The sequence below is a fragment of the Amblyomma americanum genome, chromosome 2 (assembly GCF_052857255.1).
Source record: "Amblyomma americanum isolate KBUSLIRL-KWMA chromosome 2, ASM5285725v1, whole genome shotgun sequence".
NCBI lineage: Eukaryota > Metazoa > Arthropoda > Arachnida > Ixodida > Ixodidae > Amblyomma > Amblyomma americanum.
In genome coordinates this window covers 219,995,101-220,017,292 of record NC_135498.1, presented here as the reverse complement: position 1 = coordinate 220,017,292, position 22,192 = coordinate 219,995,101, and the positions used below count along the sequence as shown (strand labels likewise).

The following is a 22,192-nucleotide window of genomic DNA, read 5'->3' as shown; positions in this document are numbered from 1 at the left end:
TCTGTCTGTCTGTCTGTCTGTCTGTCTGTCTGTCTGTCTGTCTGTCTGTCTGTCTGTCTGTCTGTCTGTCTGTCTGTCTGTCTGTCTGTCTGTCTGTCTGTCTGTCTGTCTGTCTGTCTGTCTGTCTGTCTGTCTGTCTGTCTGTCTGTCTGTCTGTCTGTCTGTCTGTCTGTCTGTCTGTCTGTCTGTCTGTCTGTCTGTCTGTCTGTCTGTCTGTCTGTCTGTCTGTCTGTCTATCTATCTATCTATCTATCTATCTATCTATCTATCTATCTATCTATCTATCTATCTATCTATCTATCTATCTATCTATCTATCTATCTATCTATCTATCTATCTATCTATCTATCTATCTATCTATCTATCTATCTATCTATCTATCTATCTATCTATCTATCTATCTATCTATCTATCTGTCTGTCTGTCTGTCTGTCTGTCTGTCTGTCTATCTATCTATCTATCTATCTATCTATCTATCTATCTATCTATCTATCTATCTATCTATCTATCTATCTATCTATCTATCTATCTATCTATCTATCTTTCTATCTATCTATCTATCTATCTATCTATCTATCTATCTATCTATCTATCTATCTATCTATCTATCTATCTATCTATCTATCTATCTATCTATCTATCTATCTATCTATCTATCTATCTATCTATCTATCTATCTATCTATCTATCTATCTATCTATCTATCTATCTATCTATCTATCTATCTATCTATCTATCTATCTATCTATCTATCTATCTATCTATCTGTCTGTCTGTCTGTCTGTCTGTCTGTCTGTCTGTCTGTCTGTCTGTCTGTCTGTCTGTCTATCTATCTATCTATCTATCTATCTATCTATCTATCTATCTATCTATCTATCTATCTATCTATCTATCTATCTATCTATCTATCTATCTATCTATCTATCTGTCTGTCTGTCTGTCTGTCTGTCTGTCTGTCTGTCTGTCTGTCTGTCTGTCTGTCTGTCTGTCTGTCTGTCTGTCTGTCTGTCTGTCTGTCTGTCTGTCTGTCTGTCTGTCTATCTATCTATCTATCTATCTATCTATCTATCTATCTATCTATCTATCTATCTATCTATCTATCTATCTATCTATCTATCTATCTATCTATCTATCTATCTATCTATCTATCTATCTATCTATCTATCTATCTATCTATCTATCTATCTATCTATCTATCTATCTATCTATCTATCTATCTATCTATCTATCTATCTATCTATCTATCTATCTATCTATGTATCTATCTATCTATCTATCTATCTATTTATCTATCTATCTATCTATCTATCTATCTATCTGTCTGTCTGTCTGTCTGTCTGTCTGTGTCTGTCTGTCTGTCTGTCTGTCTATCTATCTATCTATCTATCTATCTATCTATCTATCTATCTATCTATCTATCTATCTATCTATCTATCTATCTATCTATCTATCTATCTATCTATCTGTCTATCTGTCTATCTGTCTGTCTGTCTGTCTGTCTGTCTGTCTGTCTGTCTGTCTGTCTGTCTGTCTGTCTGTCTGTCTGTCTGTCTGTCTGTCTGTCTGTCTGTCTATCTATCTATCTATCTATCTATCTATCTATCTATCTATCTATCTATCTATCTATCTATCTATCTATCTATCTATCTATCTATCTATCTATCTATCTATCTATCTATCTATCTATCTATCTATCTATCTATCTATCTATCTATCTATCTATCTAATCTTATCCATATTGCTAATGGCATTGCCCTCCTTGTCTCTTAACCTATACATCTAGCTTTTACCTATGCCTAGTTTCTCTTCACCGCTTTCGGGTACCTCCGTTCGTTAGAGAATGCTCGATTCTCTTCATATTGAAATTCCTTATGTCGGTTACCTTGCGCTTATTTATTAACTTCGGTAGGTCTGCAAGTTCTTTCCTTTCTGTCTCATGTTAAAGCACGCCGCTTCACAAATATTGTCCAGCAGAAATTTTTTACTATGCTTTGTTGAAGCTGAATTACCTGTAGACAAACTAATATTAATAATAATAATTAAATTTGGGGGAACGAAATGGCGCAGTATCTGTCTCATATATCGTTGGACACCTGAACCGCGCCGTAAGGGAAGGGATAAAGGAGGGGGTGAAAGAGGAAAGGAAGAAAGAGGTGCCGTAGTGGAGGGCTGCGGAATAATTTCGACCACCTGGGTATCTTTAACGAGCACTGACATCGCACACCACACGGGCGCCTTAGCATTTTGCCTCCATAAAAACGCAGCCGCCGCGGTCGGGTTCGAACTCGGGAACTCCGGGCGCCTGAGCGCCCCAACTACTGAGCCACCGCGGCGGGTCTGTAGCCAAACTTGAATTTCGGCGTCTTCGTGCCTTTCCCTCTCCTCTCGTCTCTTTTCAGCACGCTGGTAGGGCGGCGCTCCTCCGCCGGCCCCACTTCCGGCGGCGGAGCTTCCCGACCCGCCGGAGCTACGCGGCTCATTGGCCGCGGCCGTGGTTGCTGCCAGACGTCTGAAATAATCTAACCTGTAGCCACCACTCAACTTGTGTACGCAGGTACGAGCGACGGAAGAGGGTGCGAGCATGAAAAAGTCCCCGGGAAGGGCTCGTCAACTTTCGCGCGTCATTTTAGGTCCTCTGGTGGGTGTAGAATTGTATTATTTGGGTCAGGTTTTTCTGACAACACAATGCAGTGGTTAAGCGTGTTCATGTGCTCTCATTGGAAGGTCTTTCAGGGCCCCTTTAAGGGGGAATAAAATTTATACATTTTGCAATGTTTCCTTCCATTATATTTGTAATGAATTGTACGTTTTATTCATGAATATTACCGCTTGCTAACTGCCAGTTTCTACTGTGCAGTATCAAGCACAGAGATCCTTTTGCAACACGTGCTTCTGAAGTAGTATATTAAATTCCTCTATTGTGTGGTTCGAGGTACATCGGTCAAACTGGTCGATGTCTGAATGAATGATTGCTAGAGCACAGGAGGAAGGTAGCCCATTATAGAGTTGGTAATCTTTCTGAACACTGTCATGACTGCGCTGAAAAGAATAAGAAACCATGTAAACCTTTCTTCAGCGCATGCAAGATAGTGGCCAAGCATAAGTGTCAGGATGTAGAGAGATAATAGAGACAGATTTGATTAAAAAGCGGGTACATCCTGAGTCAGGGCACAATCTCTCTCACTAACAAAAAAAGTTTTAGTGTGCGGCCACTTAAGTCGGCAGCGCTGTCAGTTTGTCGTCATGTATTAAGGTGTATTTAATGTGCTTGCTTGTCAATAAACCTTCATTTGGAAGTAAGCGCTCGTGTTGTCCAGTCCTTCTTGGTCCTTGTTTTTTGCGCTTGTACACGATTCCTTTTACGAGAGCGGCCACAGGTTTCAGCTTCGACTACGCGCTCATACTTGCGCATATGCATGTGCTGGACGTGTTTAACGAGGCGTTATTTGAGCGCTATACGAGAGCCTATAGTCTTCATTGCGTTCTACGCGTCGGAAAGGCGGGTGTGGTTTAACGAAAGCACGGTTGATTGAAACAAATCTTTGATTATCAGCCTTCACGAGAACATTCTTCGAGGCATCTGTGCGGGCACTGCTGTGGCCACGCAGTTGTCACTTATTTACGGCAGCTGAGGCGAGTGCTGATTCGGTCGTCGCCGACTAGTCGTGCAGCTTGAGGCTCCGGCCCCATCAGCCAAAAATACTTAAAGTATATCCGAGAGGTACCGTACGTACGCATCTCCCCGTGCGTTTCGCTCATCAAGGAGATAAAGGATTTCCCAGCGCGGATCATCAAGCAAGCACACGCGCCGCCGTCACGCAAGGCTGGATTGCAGCGCCTTTCATTCGAGTGCCAGTCCTTTGCGTCAAAGCTGTAGCATTAAAGATACGATAACGTAGCTAAATTTGTACAGTGTACCCGCCTGCTCTAGATGAATGCTCAACCAGCTGTTATGCGCTTTCGACAAGATAATGCGTGCATTCCTTGCCGGCAGCAACAGCCGGCGACTGACAGACTACAGTTGAACGGAACGTTTCCACATTCTTTTCTGATTACAGCCCACAGGAAACTTTTTAGGAACGTAGAAATCGCGACGACCACAGCAGAGTCAATCACCATGCAGGGTAGATCGTCTGAGGTCATAACAGTCACACTTACTGCGTAGTAAACAAACACGCGATAATCCGAGAGCACGGTGTGTGGCTTAAGGATCAACGCCCGGCCAAATTTTCTCTTCGATGTGTTGTCGTCTGAAAGACGGTAGATTAACCATCGCATGCTTTTGAGGATTTCTCGAAGCTTGCACAGCACACACTCCGAAGGCACCGAAGCACAGAAGGCACACGCTTGCGTTGTCGTCGCTGAAGTATACGGACGTAAGCGTGGCCGGCCGTTGGTTGTGCAGTCTGCGGCAGCCCTTAATGACTTCAGTCCGTTGATTTCTTTCTCAATTAGCCTATTTCTACCGTGCTCCCGCGTAGTAACGAGACGCAGCAGTACGCGAAGCTACGGAGAGTATCTGCCCTCGGTGATCGGCTACTCTCTTGCCGCCGTGATTTCCTTCAGGCTGGTTCCGCTGGACAATAGCCCATGCAACCATGATGCGCTTTCATGTCAGCGGCGCACTTCCTTCCCTAGAGCGGGCTACCCGTGCGCGGTAAATCGAAGAGGCCCATTGCGTGTATGTGTGCACACTTTTTCATGGCACCGCATCGGAAACGTGTCTTAACGCGACGGCGTTAAGAAGCTCGTGTCGCAGAAAAGCCGGTGTCGTCGGCGTCGGCAGTGAGCGAAAAATACTTCCTCCTCCGCGTGAACGAAAAAGCTCTCCTCCTCTGCGAGAGCGAGAAACACCTTCTCCTCCGCGTGAGCGAAAGATACCTTCTCCTCTTTATTGAGTGAAAAATACCTTCTCCTTCACGTGAGCGAAAAATCCCTCCTCCGCGTGAGCGAGAAATACCTTCTTCTCCACGTGAGCGAAAAATTGCTCCTCCTCTGCGTGAGCGAAAAATACCTTCTCCTCCACGTGAGTGAAAAATACCTTCTCCACGTGAGCGAAAAATTCGTCCTCCTCCACATGAGCGAAAAACCCCTTCACCTACACGTGAGTGAAAAATCCCTCCTCCTCCGCGTGAGCGAAAAATACCTTCTCCTCCTCATGAGCGAAAAATACCTTCTCCTCCACATGAGCGAGAAATCCCCCCTCCTCCGCGTGAGCGAAAGACACCTCCATGTGAGCGAAAAATACCTTCTCCTCCACGTGAGCGGGAAACACCTTCTCCTCCACGTGAGCAAAAAATTGCTCCTCCTCCGCGTGAGCGAAAAATACCTTCTCCTCCACGTTCGCGAAAAATACCTTGTCCTCCACGTGAGCGAAAAATTCCTCCTCCTCCGCATGAGCGAAAAATACCTTCACCTCCAGGTGAGGGAAATATCCCCCCTCCTCCGCGTGAGCGAAAAATACCTCCTTCTCCACGTGAGAGAAAAACCCCTTCACATACACGTGAGTGAAAAATCCCTCCTCCTCCGCGTGAGCGTAAAATACCTCTCCTCCACGTGAACGAAAAATTCCTCCTCCTCCACTTGAGCGAAAAACCCCTTCATCTACACGAGAGTGAAAAATCCCTCCTCCTCCGCGTGAGCGAAAATTACTTTCTCCTCCACGTCAGCAAAAAATACCTTCTTCGCCACGTGACCAAAAAATACTTTCTCCTCCACGTGAGCGAAAAATCCCTCCTCCTCCGCGTGAGCGAGAAATACCTTCTCCTCCTCATGAGCGAAAAATCTCTCCTTCTGCACGTGAGCGAAAAACACCTCCTTAACGTGAGCCAAAAATACTTTCTCCTCCACGTGAGCGGGAAACACCTTCTCCTCCACGTGAACGAAAAATCGCTCCTCCTCCGCGTGAGCGAAAAATACCTTCTCCTCCAAAGAGCGGGAAATACCTTCTCCTCCACGTGAGCCAGAAATTCTTCCTCCTCCGCATGAGCGAAAATCATCTTCACCTCCACGTGAGCGAAAAATCCCTCCTCCGCGTGAGCAAAAAATACCTTCTCCTCCACGTGAGCGACAAATACCTCCTCCTTCTCGCGTGAGCGCGAAATACCTTCTCCTCCACGTAAGCGCAAAATCCCTCCTCCTCCGCGTGAGCAAGAAATACCTTCTCCTCCACGTGAGCGAAAAATACCTCCTCCGCGTGAGCGGAAGATACCTTCTCCTCCACATGAGCGAAAAATCCCTCCTCCTCCGTGTGAGCGAGGAATACCTTCTCCTCCACGAGAGCGAAAAATTCCTCCTCCTCCGCGTGAGCGAGAAATACCTTCTCCTCAACGTGAGCGAAAAATACCTCTGCCTCCGCGTTTGCTAGAAATACCTTCTCCTCCACGTGAGCGAAAAATTCCTCCTCTTCCGCGTAAGCGATAAATACCTCCGCGTCAGCATTTTCGCGAGAAATGCTTTTTACGCGCGAGAGAGATACCTCCTTCTCCATGTGAGCGAGAAATACCTCCGCCTCCGCGATTGCGAGAAATACCTTCTCCGCGTGAGCAAAAGATACCTTCTCCACCTTGTGAGCGAAATGCACCTCCACGTGAGCGAGAAATCTCCCCTCCTCCGCGTGAGGGAGAAATACCTCCACCTCCGCGTTTTCGAGAAATACCTTCTCCTCCAAGTGAGCGAAAAATCCCTCCTCAGCGTGAGCCAGAAATACCACCGCCTCCGCATTTGCGAGAAATACATTCTCCTCCACGTGAGCGAAAAATAACTTCTCCACGTGAGCAAAAAATACGTCCTCCACCGCATGAGCGAGAAATACCTCCTCCTCCACGTGAGCGAAAAAATCCCTCCTCCTCAGCGTGAGCGAAAAATACCATCTCCTCCACGTGAGCGAGAAATACCTTCTCCACGTGAGCGAAAAACTCTCCTCTCCTCCGCGTGAGCGAAAGATACTTCTCCTTGTGAGCGAAAAATACCTCCTCCTCCGCGTGACCGAGAAATACGTTCTCCTCAACATGAGCGAAAAATACCTCCGCCTCCGCGTTTGCTAGAAATGCATTCTCCTTCACGTGAGCGAAAAATCTCTCCTCTTCCGCGTGAGCGAGAAATACCTTCTGATCAGCGTGAACGAAAGATACCTCCTCCTCCTTGTGAGCGAAAAATACCTTCTCCGCGTAGGCGAAAGTTACCTTCTCTTCCGCTTGAGCAAAAAATTCCTCCTCCTCCGCGTGAGCGAGAAATACCTCTGCCTCTACGTTTGCGAGAAATACCTTCTCCTCCGTGTGAGCGAAAAATAACTCCTCCGCGTGAGCGAAAGATACCCTGATCCTCCTTGTGAGCGAAAAATACCTTCACCCTCACGTGAGCGAAAAATTCCTCCTTCTACTCGTCAGCGAGAAATATCTTCTCCTCCACGTGAGCGAAAAATACCTCCTCCGCGTGAGCAGAAAATACCTTCTCCTGGACGTGAGCGAAAAATCCCTCCTCCTCCGTGTGAACGAGGAATACCTTCTCCTCCGCGAGAGCAAAAAATTCCTCCTCCTCCTCGTGAGCGAGAAATACCTTCTCCTCCACGTGAGCGAAAAATACCTCCTCCGCATGAGCGGAAAATAATTTCTCCGCCACGTGAGCGAAAAATTCCTTCTTGTTCGTGTGAACGAGGAATACCTTCTCACCAACGAGAGCGAAAAATTCCTCCTCCTCCGCGTGAGCGATAAATACCTTCTCCTCCACATGAGCAAGAAATTCCTCCACCGCGTGAGCGAGAAATACCTTCTCCTCCACGTTAGCTAAAAATACCTCCTCCTCCGCGTGGGCGTGAAATACCTTCCCCTCCACGTGAGCGAAAAATCCCTTCTCCTCCGTGTGAGCGAGGAATACCTTCTCCTCCACTAGAGCGAAAAATTCCCCCTCCTCCGCGTGAGCGAGAAAAACCTTCTCCTTCACGTGAGCGAAAAATACCTCCCAATCCGCATGAGCGTGAAATACCTTCTCCTTCCTCCTCCACGTGAGTGAGAAATACCACCGCGTCCGCGTTTGCGAGATATAGCTTCTCCTCCACGTGAGCGAACAATAACTTTTCCACGTGAGCGAAAAAATCCCTCCTCCTCCGCGTGAGCGAAAAATACAGTCTCCTCCACGTGAGCGAAAAATACCTCCTCCTCCGCGTGAGCGAGAAATACCATCTCTACGTGAGCGAAAAAACTCTCCTCCTCCTCGTGAACAAGAAATACCTTCTCCGCGTCAGCGAAAGATACTTCTCCTCCTTGTGAGCGAAAAATACCTCCTCCACTGCATGAGCGAGAAATACCTTCTAATGCTAAAATGCATTCTCCTCCACGTGAACGAAAAATTCCTCCTCCTCTGCGTGAGCGAGAAATACCTCCGCCTCTGCTTTTGCGTGAAATACCTTCTCCGCGTGAGCGAAAGATACCTCCTCCACCTTGTGAGCGAAATGCACCTACTCATCCACGTGAGCGAGAAATCCCTCTTCCTCCGCGTGAGCTAGAAATACCTCCGCCTCCGCGTTTGCGGGAAATACCTTATCCTCCACATGACCGAAAAATCCCTCCGCCGTGTGAGCGAGAAATACCTCCGCCTCCGCATTTGCGAGAAATACCTTTTCCTCCGCATTAGCGAAAGATACTCTGATCCTCCTTGTGAGCGAAAAATACCTTCTCCCCCCCGTGAGCGAAAAATTCCTCCTCCGCGTGAGCCAGAAAAAGCTCCGCCTCCGCCTTTGCGAGAAATACCTTCTCCTCCACGTGAGCGAAAATACCTCCTCCTCCACGTGAGCGACAAATACCTTCTCCTCCATGTGAGCGATAAATACCTTCAACTCCACGTGAGCGAAAAATCTCTCCTCCTCCTCGTGAGCAAGAAATACCTTCTCCTCCACGTGAGCGAAAGATACTCCTCCTCTTTGTGAGCGAAAAATAGCTCCTCCTCCGCGTGAGCGAGAAATACCTTCTCATCGTGAGCGAAGAATACCTTAGCCACCGCGTTTGCTAGAAATGCCTTCTCCTCCACGTGAGCGAAAAATTCCTCCTCCTCCGAGTGAGCGACAAATACCTCCGCCTCCGCGTTTGCGAGAAATACCTTCTCCGCGTGAGCTATAGATACCTCCTCCTCCACGTGAGCGAGAAATACCTCCCCCTCAGCGTTTGCGAGAAATACCTTCTCCGCGCGAGCGAAAGATACCTCCTCCTCCTTGTGAGCGAAATAGACCTTCTCTTCCGCGTGAACAAAAAATTCCTCCTCCTCCGCATGAGCAATAGCTCCGCCTCCGCGTTTGCGAGAAATAATTTCTCCTCCATGTGAGCGAAAAATCCCTCCTCTTCCGCGTGAGCGAGAAATACCTCCGCCTCTGCGTTTGCGAGAAAAACCTTCTCCTCCACGTGTGCGAAATTACCTTCTCCTAGACGTGAGCAAAAATCCCTCCTCCGCGTGAGCGTGATATACCACCGCCTCCGCATTTGCGAGAAATACATTCTCCTCCGCCTGAGCGAAAGATATCCTGATCCTACTTGTGAGCGAAATACCTTCTCCCCCGAGAGCGAAAAATTCCTCCTCCTCGGCGTGAGCGAGAGACACTTCCGCCTCCGCGTTTGCGAGAAATATCTTCTCCTCCACGTGAGCTAAAAACACTTCCTCCTGCGCTTTAGCGAGAAATACCTTCTCCTCCACGTGAGCGAAATATCTCTCCTCCTCCTCGTGAGCAAGAAATACCTTATCCTGCGTTTGAGCGAAAGATACTCCTCCTCTTTGTGAGCGAAAAATACCTCCTCCTCCACGTGAGCGAGAAATACCTTCTCAACGTGAGCGTAGAATACCTCAGCCACCGCGTTTGCTAGGAATGCCGTCGCCTCCACGTGAGCGAAAAATGCCTCCTCTTCCGCGTGAGCGAGAAATATCTTCTCCTGCACGTGAGCGAAAGGTACCTCCTCCTCCTTGTGAGCGAAAAATAGCTTCTCCTCCACGTGAGCGAAAACACCTTCTCCTACACGTGAGCAAAACATCCCTCCTTGTTCGCGTGAGCGAGAAATACCGCCGCCTCCACGTTTGTGAGAAATACCTTCTCCTCCACGTGAGCGAAAAATTCCTTCTCCTCTTCATGAGCGAGAAATACATTCTCCTCCGCGTGAGCGAAAGATACCTCCTCCTCCTTGTGAGCGAAAAATACCTTCTCCGCGTAGGCGAAAGTTACCTTCTCTTCCGCTTGAGCAAAAAATTCCTCCTCCTCCGCGTGAGCGAGAAATACCTCTGCCTCTACGTTTGCGAGAAATACCTTCTCCTCCGTGTGAGCGAGAAATACCTCCTCCGCGTGAGCGAAAGATACCCTGATCCTCCTTGTGAGCGAAAAATACCTTCACCCCCACTTGAGCGAAAAATTCCTCCTTCTACTCGTGAGCGAGAAATATCTTCTCCTCCACGTGAGCCAAAAATACCTCCTCCGCGTGAGCAGAAAATACCTTCTCCTGGACGTGAGCGAAAAATCCCTCCTCCTCCGTGTGAACGAGGAATACCTTGTCCTCCGCGAGAGCAAAAAATTCCTCCTCCTCCTCGTGAGCGAGAAATACCTTCTCCACGTGAGCGAAAAATACCTCCTCCGCATGAGCGGAAAATAACTTCTCCGCCACGTGAGCGAAAAATTCCTTCTTGTTCGTGTGAACGAGGAATACCTTCTCACCAACGAGAGCGAAAAATTCATCCTCCTCCGCGTGAGCGATAAATACCTTCTCCTCCACATGAGCAAGAAATTCCTCCTCCGCGTGAGCGAAAAATACCTTCTCCTCCGCATGAGCGAACAATCTTTCCTCCTCCGCGTGAGCGTGAAATACCTTCTCCTCCACGTGAGCGAAAAATCCCTCCTCCTCCGTGTGAGCGAGGAATACCTTCTCCTCCACGTGAGCGAAAAATCCCTCCTCTTCCGCGTGAGCGAGAAATACCTCCGCCTCTGCGTTTGCGAGAAATACCTTCTCCTCCACGTGTGCGAAATTACCTTCTCCTAGACGTGAGCAAAAATCCCTCCTCCGCGTGAGCCTGATATACGACCGCCTCCGCGTTTGCGAGAAATACCTTCTCCTCCACGTGAGGTAAAAACGCCTCCTCCTCCTCGTGAGCGAGAAATATCTTCTCCTCCTCGTGAGCGAAAATACCTCCTCTTCCGCTTGAGCGACAAATACCTACTCCTCCACGTGAGCGAGAAATATCTTCACGCTAGCAAAAAATAGCTTCGTGTGAGTGAGAAATACCTTCTCCTCCACGTGAGCAAAACATCCCTCCTCGTCCGCGTGAGCGAGAAACACCGCCGCCTCCACGTTTGTGAGAAATACCTTCTAGTCCACGTGAGCGAAAAATCATTCCTCCTCTGCATGAGCGAGAAATACATTCTCCTCCGCGTGAGAGAAATAAACCTCCTCCTTCTTGTAAAGCGAAAAATACCTTCTCTTCCACATGAGGGAAAAATCACTCCTGCTCCGCATGAGCGAGAAATTCCTTCTCCTCCACGTGAGCGAAAAATACGTTCTCCTCCACCTGAGCGAAAAATTCCTCCGCCTCCGCGTTTGCGAGAAATACTTTCTCCGCGTGAGCTACAGATACCTCCTCCTCCACGTGAGCGAGAAATACCTCCGCCTCTGCGTTTTCGAGAAATACCATCTCCGCGCGAGCGAAAGATACCTCCTCCTCCTTGTGAGCGAAATACACCTTCTCTTCCACGTGAGCAAAAAATTCCTCCTCCGCATGAGCGAGAAATACTTCCGCCTCAGCGTTTGCGAGAAATACTTTCTCCTCCATGTGAGCGAAAAATCCCGCCTCCGCTTGAACGAAAGATACCCTGATCCTCCTTGTGAGCGAAAATTACCTTCTCCACCACGTGAGCGAAAAATCAATTCTCCTCTTCGTGAGCGAGAGACACCTCCGCCTCCGCGTTTGCGAGAAATACCTTCTCCTCCACGTGAGGTTAAACCGCCTCCTCCTCCTCGTGAGCAAAGAAATATCTTCTCCTCCTCGTGAGCGAAAACACCTTCTCCTACACGTGAGCAAACATCCCTCCTTGTTCGCGTGAGCGAGAAATACCGCCGCCTCCGCGTTTGTGAGAAATACCTTCTCCTCCACGTGAGCGAAAAATTCCTTCTCTTCATGAGCGAGAAATACATTCTCCTCCGCGTGAGCGAAAAATACCTCCTGCACGTGAGCGAACAATCCCTCCTCCTACGTGTGAGCAAAAAATACCTTTTCTTCCACGTGAGCGAAAAATTCCTCCGCCTCCGCGTTTGCGAGAAATACCTTCTCCGCGTGAGCGAAAGGTACCTCCTCCTCCGCGAAGCGAGATATACCTTCTCCTCCACATGAGCGAGAATCCCCTTGTTCTCCACGTGAGCGAAAACTCCCTCCTCTTCCGCGTGAGCGAGAAATACCTCCGCCTCTGCGTTTGCGAGAAATACCTTCTCCTCCACGTGTGCGAAATTACCTTCTCCTACACGTGAGCAAAAATCCCTCCTCCGCGTGAGCGTGATATACCACCGCCTCCGCATTTGCGAGAAATACATTCTCCTCCGCCTGAGCGAAAGATATCCTGATCCTCCTTGTGAGCGAAATACCTTCTCCCCCCGAGAGCGAAATATTCCTTCTCCTCTTCGTGAGCGAGAGGCACCTCCGCCTCCGCGTTTGCGAGAATTACCTTCTCCTCCACGTTAGGTTAAACCGCCTCCTCCTCCTCGTGAGCAAAGAAATATCTTCTCCTCCTCGTGAGCGAAAACACGTCCTCCTCCGCTTGAGCGAGAAATACCTACTCCTCCACGTGGGCGAGATATATCTTCACGTTAGCGAAAAATACCTTCGTGTGAGTGAGAAATACCTTCTCCTCCACGTGAGCAAAACATCCCTCCTTGTTCGGGTGAGCGTGTATACCTCCGCCTCCGCATTTGCGAGAAATACATTCTCCTCCGCGTGAGCGAAAGATATCCTGATCCTCCTTGTGAGCGAAAAATACCTTCTCCCCACGAGAGCGAAAAATTCCTCCTCCTCCGCGTGAGCGAGAAACACCTCCGCCTCCGTGTTTGCGAGAAATACCTTCTCCTCCACGTGAGCTAAAAACACCTCCTCCTCAGCTTAATCGAGAAATACCTTCTCCTCCACGTGAGCGAAAAATCCCTCCTCCTCCTCGCGAGCAAGAAATACTTTCTCCTGCGCGTGAGCGAAAGATACTCCTCCTCCTTGTGAGCGAAAAATACCTCCTTCTCCGCGTGAGCGAGAAATACCTTCTCAACTTGAGCGAAAAATATCTCCGCCACCGCGTTTGCTATAAATGCCTTCTCCTCCACGTGAGCGAAAAATCCCTCCTCGTCCGCGTGAACGAGAAATACATTCTCCTGCACGTGAGCGAAAAATTCCACCTCCGCGTGAGCGACAAATACCTCCGCCTCCGCGTTTGCGAGAAACACCTTCTCCGCGTGATCGAAAGTTACCTCCTCCGCGTTACCGGAAAATACCTTCTCCTCCACGTGAGCGAAAAATTCCACCTCCTCCGCGTGAGCGACAAATACCTCCGCCTCCGCGTTTGCGAGAAATACCTTCTTCGCGTGAGCGAAAATTACCTCCTCCGCGTTTACCGGAAAATACCTTCTCCTCCTCGTGAGCTAAAAATCCCTCCTCCTCCGTGTGAACGAGGAATACCTTCTCCTCCACGATAGCGAAAAATTCCTCCTCCGCGTGAGCGAGAAATACCTTCTCTTCCACTTGACAGAAAAATCCCTCCTCCTCCGTGTGAGCGAGCAATACCTTCTCCTCCACGAGAGTGAAAAATTCCTCCTCCTCCGGGTGAGCGAGAAATACCTTCTCCTTCACGAGAGCTAAAAATACCTCCTCCACGTGAGCGTGAAATACCTTCTCCTTCCTCCTCCGCGTGAGCAAGAAATACCACCGCCTCCGCGTTTGCGAGAAGTACATTCTCCTCCACGTGAGCGAAAATACTTTCAGCTCCACGTGAGCGAAAAATCTCTTTCTCCTCGTGAGCAAGAAATACCTTCTCCTCAAAGTGAGCGAAAAATCCCTTTTTCTCCTCGTGAGCAAGAAATACCTTCTCCTGCGTATGAGTGAAAGATACTCCTCCTCCTTGTGAGCGAAAAATCCCTCCTCGTCCGCGTGAGCGAGAAATACCTTCTCCTTCACGTGAGCGAAAAATACCTCCTCCTCCGCGTGAGCGAGAAATATCTTCTCCACGTTAGCGAAAAATACCTTCGTGTGAGTGAGAAATACCTTCTCCTCTACGTGAGCAAAACATCCCTCCTCCTCCGCGTGAGCGAGAAGTACCACCTCCTCTTCGTTTGTGAAAAATACCTTCTCCTCCACGTGAGCGAAAAATACCTCCTCCTCCGCGTGAGCGAGAAATACCTTCTCCTCAACATGAGAGAAAAATACCTCCTCGTCCTTGTGAGCGAAAAATACCTTCTCCGCGTGGGCGAAAGTTACATTCCCATCCGCGTGAGCAAAAAATTCCTCCTCCTCCGCGTGAGCGAGAAATACCTCTGCCTCTGCGTTGTCGAGAAATACCTTCTCATCCATGTGAGCGGAAAATACCTTCACCTCCGTGTGAGCGAAAAATCTCTGCTCCGCGTGAGCGAAAGATACCCTGATCCTCCTTGTGAGCGAAAACTTCCTTCACCCCCACGTGAGCGAAAATTCCTCCTTGTCCGCGTAAGCGAGAAATACCTTCTCCTCCACGTGAGCGAGAAATATCACCTCCGCGTGAAAGGAAAATACCTTCTCCTCCACGTGAGCGGAAAATCCCTTCTCCTCCGTGTAAACGAGGAATACCTTCTCCTCCACGTGAGCGAAAAATACCTCCTCCTCCGCGTGAGCGTGAAATACCTTCTCCTCCACATGAGCAAGAAATTCCTCCTCCACGTGAGCGAGAAATCCCTCCTCCTCCAAGTGAGCGGGGAATACCTTCTCCTCCACTAGAGCGAAAAATTCCTCCTCCTCCGCGTTAGCGAGAAAAGCCTTCTCCTTCACGTGAGCGAAATATGCCTCCTCCTCCGCGTGAGCGTGAAATACCTTCTCCTTTATCATCCGCGTGAGTGAGAAATACCACCGCGTCCGCGTTTGCGACGAATACCTTCTCCACGTGAGCGAAAAATACTTCCTCCACCGCGTGAGCGAGAAATACCTTCTCCTCCACGTGAGCAAAAAAATCCCTCCTCCTCCGCTTGAGCGAGAAATACCTTCTCCTCCACGTGAGCGAAAAAATCCCTCCTCCTCCGCGTGAGCGAAAAATACCGTCTCCTCCACGAGAGCGAAAAATACCTTCTCCTCTGCGTGAGCGAAAGATACCTCCTCCTCTTTGTGAGCGAAAATTACCTTCTCCACGTGAGCGAAAAATTCCTCCTCCGCGTGAGCGAGAAATACCTCCGCCTCCGCGTTTGCGAGAAATACTTTCTCCGCGTGAGAGAAAGATACCTCCTCATGTGACCGAGAAATACCTCCGCCTCCGCGTTTGCGTGAAATACCTCCTCCTACACGTGAGCGAAAAATCCCTCCTCCGCGTGAGCGAAAAATACCTCCGCCTCCGCATTTGCGAGAAATACCTTCTCCGCGTGAGCGAAAGATACCCTTATCCTCCTTGTGTGCGAAAAATACCTTCTCCCCCCCAAGAGCGAAAAATTCCTCCTCCTCCACGTGAGCGAGAAACACCTCCGCCTCTGCGTTTGCGAGAATTACCTTCTCCGCGGGAGCGAAAGATACCTCCTCCTCCTTGTGAGCGAAATACACCTTCTCTTCCGCGTGAGCAAAAAATTCCTCCTCCTCCGCATGAGCGAGAAATACCTCCGCCTCCGCGTTTGCGAGAAATACCTTCTCCTATATGTGAGCGAAAAATGCCGTCTCCGCTTGAGCGAGATACCCTGATCCTCATTGTGAGCGTAAAATACCTTCTCCCCCACGTGAGTGAAAAATTCCTTCTCCGCTTCGTGAGCGAGAGACGCCTCCTCCTCCGCGTTTGCGAGAAATACCTTCTCCTCCACGTGAGGTAAAAACGCCTCCTCCTCCTCGTGAGCGAGAAATATCTTCTCCTCCTCGTGAGCGAAAATACCTCCTCTTCCGCTTGAGCGACAAATACCTACACCTCCACGTGAGCGAGAAATATCTTCACGCTAGCGAAAAATAGCTTCGTGTGAGTGAGAAATACCTTCTCCTCCACGTGAGCAAAACATCCCTCCTCGTCCGCGTGAGCGAGAAACACCGCCGCCTCCACGTTTGTGAGAAATACCTTCTAGTCCACGTGAGCGAAAAATCATTCCTCCTCTGGATGAGCGAGAAATACATTCTCCTCCGCGCGAGAGAAATAAACCTCCTCCTTCTTGTAAAGCGAAAAATACCTTCTCTTCCACATGAGGGAAAAATCACTCCTGCTCCGCATGAGCGAGAAATTCCTTCTCCTCCACGTGAGAGAAAAATACCTTCTCCTCCACCTGAGCGAAAAATTCCTCTTCGGCGTGAGGAAGAAATGCCTCCGCCTCCGCGTTTGCGAGAAATACCTTCTCCTCCGCGTGAGGGAATGATACCTCCTCCTCCGCGAAGCGAGATATACCTTGTCCTCCACGTGAGCGAGAAACACCTTGTACTCCACGTGAGCGAAAACTCCCTCCTCTTCCGCGTGAGCGAAAAATACCTCCGCCTCTGCGTTTGCGAGAAATACCTCCTCCTCCACGTGTGCGAAAATACCTTCTCCTCCACGTGAGCAAAAATCCCTCCTCCGCGTGAGCGTGAAATACCTCCGCCTCCGCATTTGCGAGAAATACATTCTCCTCCGCGTGAGCGAAAGATATCCTGACCCTCCTCGAAAAATACCTTCTCCCCCCGAGAGCGAAAAATTCCTCCTCCTCCGCGTGAGCGATAAACACCTCCGCCTCCGCGTTTGCGAAAGATCTCTCCTCCGTGTGATTGAGAATACCTCCACTTCCGCGTTTTCGAGAAATACCTTCTCCTCCACGTGAGTTAAAAACACCTCCTCCTCCGCTTGAGCGAGAAATACCTTCCCCTCCACGTGAGCGAAAATACCTTCTCCTCCACGTGAGCGAAAAAGCCCTCCTCCTCGTGAGCAAAAAATACCTTCTCCTGCGCGTGAGCGAAAGATACATCTCCTCCTTGTGAGCGAAAAATACCTCCTCCTCCGCGTGAGCGAAAAATACCATCTCAACTTGAGCGAAAAATACCTCCGCCACCGCGTTTGCGAGAAATACCTTCTCCGGGTGAGCGAAACATACCTCCTCCGCGTGAACAGAAAATACCTTGTCCTCCACGTGAGCGAAGTATCCCTCCTCTTCCGCGTGAACGAGGAATACCTGTGGTGAGGAATACCTAGGCGTCCCTGTGGTGTTTTCGGCGCCACGCAAGCTAGCTGGGTTGTGCCCAAGGATCAGCGCGGAAGGCGCTCGACAAAGAGCATGCGTGATAAAGCATGCGGCACAATTTGTAAAGTGCGCCACGGGCGTTGTGTATCTCATCCCGCTCAAGTGTGGTCGCGTGTATGTGGGCCAGACAGGACGCTGCGTAAATGAATGCGCAGGGGAGCATCAGCGTTCAATTAGGAATAGAGAAGGAGCAAATTTGCCTGCTCATTGCATTGCATGCACGGGTTGTGAGCCACTGCTAAATAATATCAGAATTCTGGGCAGGAGTAAGTTTCCCGCGAACTTCTAGAGGCATACCACATCAAGGAAAGAGATGATAACTGTGTGAGTTACACCTCCGTTTCATTGTACAACGCGGAAAAGAATTTTTTGGAGCGGTTTTGATGGATTGTCGCGCAGGGGTTGATTTGCCTTCTTTTCCTCTCCTTCCCCTCACCGTAGGCACGTGTGCACACTGCCTATAAAAGCGGCACTGAATCTAATAAACACCAGTTGATAGTTTGCGCTCTTTCAGTCTGCCTCGTGCTTTTTACTCTGTGTGTCTTTTGTGCGCAATTCGTACCTAGAACAGAATACCTTCTCCTCCACGAGAGCGAAAAATTCCTCCTCCTCCGCGTGAGCGAGAAATACCTTCTCCTCCACGTGAGCGAAAAATACCTCCTTCTCCACGTGAGTGTGAAATACCTACTCCTCCACGTGAGCAAGAAATTGCTCCTCCGCGTGAGCGTGAAAATACCTTCTCCTTCCTCCTCCGCGTGAGCGTGAAATACCTTCTCCTTTACGTGAGCGAAAAATCTCTCCTCCTCCGTGTGAGCGAGGAATACCTTTTCCTCCACGAGAGTGAAAAATTCCTCCTCCTCCGGGTGAGCGAGATATACCTTCTCCTCCACCTGAGCGAAAAATTCCTCCTCGGCGTGAGGGAGAAATGCCTCCGCTTCCGCGTTTGCGAGAAATACCTTCTCCTCCGCCTGAGCGAAAGATACCTCCTCCTCCGCGAAGCGAGATATACCTTCTCCTCCACGTAAGCGAGAAACACCTTGTACTCCACGTGAGCGAAAACTCCCTAATCTTCCGCGTGTGTGAAAAATACCTCCGCCTCTGCGTTTGCGAGAAATACCTCCTCCTCCACGTGTGCGAAAATACCTTCTCTTCCACGTGAGCAAAAATCCCTCCTCCGCGTGAGCGTGAAATACCTCCGCCTCCGCATTTGCGAGAAATACATTCTCCTCCGCGTGAGCGAAAGATATCCTGACCCTCCTCGAAAAATACCTTCTCCCCCAGAGAGCGAAAAATTCCTCCTCCTCCGCGTGAGCGAGAAACACCTCCGCCTCCGCGTTTGCGAAAGATCCCTCCTCCGTGTGATTGAGAAATACCTCCGCTTCCGCGTTTTCGAGAAATACCTTCTCCTCCACGTGAGTTAAAAACACCTCCTCCTCCGCGTGAGCGAGAAATATCTTCTCCTCGTGAGCGAAAATAACTCCTCCTCCGCTTGAGTGAGAAATACCTACTCCTCCACGTGAGCGATAAATCCCTCCTCCTCCGCGTGAGCGAGAAATATCTTCTCCACGTTAGCGAAAATTACCTTCGCGCGAGTGAGAAATACCTTCTCTTCCACGTGAGCAAAACATCCCTCCTCCTCCGCGTGAGCGAGAAATACAGCCTTCTCCGCGTTTGTGAGAAATACCTTCTCCTCCACGTGAGCGAAAAATAGCTTCTCCTCCTCCTCTGCATGAGCGAGAAATACCATCTCCTCCACGTGATCGGAAAATACCTCCTCCTCCGCGTGAGCGAGAAATACCTTCTCCTCAACACGAGAGAAAAATCCCTCCTCCTCCGCGTGAGCGAGATATATCTTCTCCACGTTAGCGAAAAATACTTTCGTGTGAGTGAGAAATACCTTCTCCTCCACGTGAGCAAAACATCCCTCCTCCTACGCGTGAGCGAAAAGTACCGCCTCCTCCGCATTTGTGAGAAATTCCTTCTCCTTCACGTGAGCGAAAAATTCCTCCTCCTCTGCATGAGCGAGAAATACCATCTCCTCCACGTGAGCAAAAAATACCTCCCCCTCCGCGTGAGCGAGAAATACCTTCTCCACGTGAGCGAAAAACTCTCCTCTCCTCCGCGTGAGCGAAAGATACTTCTCTAATGGCTGCATTTGGGCGAGTTGGTTTTCCATTCTGAACGTAAAAGCGCAAAAAACACAAGGACACAGACTAAGGCAGACCTCCTTGTGAGCGAAAAATACCTCCTCCTCCGTGTGACCGAGAAATACGTTCTCCTCAACATGAGCGAAAAATACCTCCGCCTCCGCGTTTGCTAGAAATGCATTCTCCTCCACATGAGCGAAAAATCTCTCCTCGTCCGCGTGAGCGAGAAATAACTTCTCCTCTGCGTGAGCGAAAGATACCTCCTCCTCGTGGTGAGCGAAAAATACCTTCTCCGCGTGGGCGAATGTTACCTCTTCCTCCGCGTGAGCAAAAATTTCCTCCTCCTCCGCGTGAGCGAGAAATACCTCTGCCTCTGCGTTTGCGAGAAATACCTTTTCCTCCACGTGAGCGAAAAATAGCTTCTCCTCCTCCTCTGCATGAGCGAGAAATACCATCTCCTCCACGTGAGCGAAAAATACCTCCTCCTCCGCGTGAGCGAGAAATACCTTCTCCTCAACATAAGAGAAAAATCCCTCCTCCTCCACGTGAGCGAGAAATATCTTCTCCACGTTAGCGAAAAATACTTTCGTGTGAGTGAGAAATACCTTCTCCTCCACGTGAGCAAAACATCCCTCCTCCTCCGCGTGAGCGAAAAGTACCGCCTCCTCCGCATTTGTGAGAAATACCTTCTCCTCCACGTGAGCGAAAAATTCCTCCTCCTCTGCATGAGCGAGAAATACCATCTCCTCCACGTGAGCGAAAAATACCTCCTCCTCCGCGTGAGCGAGAAATACCTTCTCAACGTGAGCGAAAAACTCTCCTCTCCTCCGCGTGAGCGAAAGATACTTCTCCTTGTGAGCGAAAAATACCTCCTCCTCCGTGTGACCGAGAAATACGTTCTCCTTAACATGAGCGAAAAATTCCTCCGCCTCCGCGTTTGCTAGAAATGCATTCTCCTCCACATGAGCGAAAAATCTCTCCTCGTGCGCGTGAGCGAGAAATAACTTCTCCTCTGCGTGAGCGAAAGATACCTCCTCCTCGTGGTGAGCGAAAAATACCTTCTCCGCGTGGGCGAATATTACCTTTTCCTCCACGTGAGCAAGAATTTCCACCTCCTCCGCGTGAGCGAGAAATACCTCTGCCTCTGCGTTTGCGAGAAATACCTTCTCCTCCGTGTGAGCGAAAAATCTCTCCTCCGCGTGAGCGGAAAATACCTTCTCCTCCGTGTGAGCGAAAAATCTCTGCTCCGCCTGAGCGAAAGATACCCTGATCCTCCTTGTGAGCGAAAACTACCTTCACCCCCACGTGAGCGAAAAATTCCTCCTTTTCCGCGTGAGCGAGAAATACCTTCTCCTCCACGTGAGCGAAAAGTCCCTCCTCCTCCGTGTGAGCGAGGAATACCTTCTCCTCCACGAGAGTGAAAAATTCCTCCTCCGCGTGAGCGTGAAATACCTTCTGATTCCTCCTCCGCGTGAGCGAAAAGTACCGCCTCCTCCGCATTTGTGAGAAATAACTTCTCCTCCACGTGAGCGAAAAATTCCTCCTCCTCTGCATGAGCGAGAAATACCATCTCCTCCACGTGAGCGAAAAATACCTCCTCCTCCGCGTGAGCGAGAAATACCTTCTCATCAACATGAGAGAAAAATACCTCCGCCTCCGCGTTTGCTAGAAATGCATTCTCCTCCACATGAGGGAAAAATCTCTCCTCGTCCGCGTGAGCGGGAAATAACTTCTCTGCTTGAGCGAAAGATACCTCCTCCTCGTGGTGAGCGAAAAATACCTTCTCCGCGTAGGCGAATGTTACCTTTTCCTCCGCGTGAGCAAAAATTTCCTCCTCCTCCGCGTTAGCGAGAAAAACCTCTGCCTCTGCGTTTGCGAGAAATACCTTCTCCTCCGTGTGAGCGAAAAATCTCTGCTCCGCGTGAGCGAAAGATACCCTGATCCTCCTTGTGAGAGAAAAGTACCTTCTCCTCCACTAGAGCGAAAAATTCCTCCTCCTCCGCGTGAGCGAGAAAAACCTCCTTCACGTGAGCGAAAAATACCTCCTCCCCTGCGTGAGCGTGAAATACCTTCTTTATCCTCCGCGTGAGTGAGAAATACCACCGCGTCCACGTTTGCGAGAAATACCTTCTCCTCCACGTGAGCGAACAATAACTTTTCCACGTGAGCGAGAAATTCCTTCTCCTCCATGTGAGCGAAAAATACTTCCTCCACCGTGTGAGCGAGAAATACCTTCTCCTCCACGTGAGCGAAAAAATCTCTCCTCCTCCGCGTGAGCGAAAAAAACGTCTCCTCCACGTGAGCGAAAAATACCTCCTCCTCCGCGTGAGCGAGAAATACCATCTCCACTTGAGCAAAAAACTCTCCTCCTCCTCGTGAGCAAGAAATACTTTCTCCTCCGCGTGAGCGAAAGATACTTCTTGTGATCGAAAAATACCTTCTCTACGTGAGCGAAAAATCCCTCCTCGTCCGCATGAGCGAGAAATACCTCCGCCTCCGCGTTTGCGAAAGATCCCTCCTCCGCGTGATTGAGAAATACCTCCGCTTCCGCGTTTTCGTGAAATACCTTCTCCACGTGAGCTAAAAACACCTCCTCCTCCGCTTGAGCGAGAAATACCTTCTCCTCCTTGTGAGCGA

At 49.4% G+C, this 22,192-nt stretch overlaps 1 protein-coding gene across 1 annotated transcript in view; it reads right to left on the bottom strand.

The window, feature by feature from the left end:
* Window positions 1-2,972: 2,972 nt before the first annotated feature.
* The window catches only part of LOC144120375 (uncharacterized), a 31,302-nt gene continuing 12,082 nt past the window's right edge, over window positions 2,973-22,192 (bottom strand). The window contains exon 4 of the mRNA XM_077652730.1: window positions 2,973-3,039. Coding sequence (XP_077508856.1) covers window positions 2,973-3,039 — 67 coding nt within the window. The remainder of the gene's footprint in view (window positions 3,040-22,192) is intronic.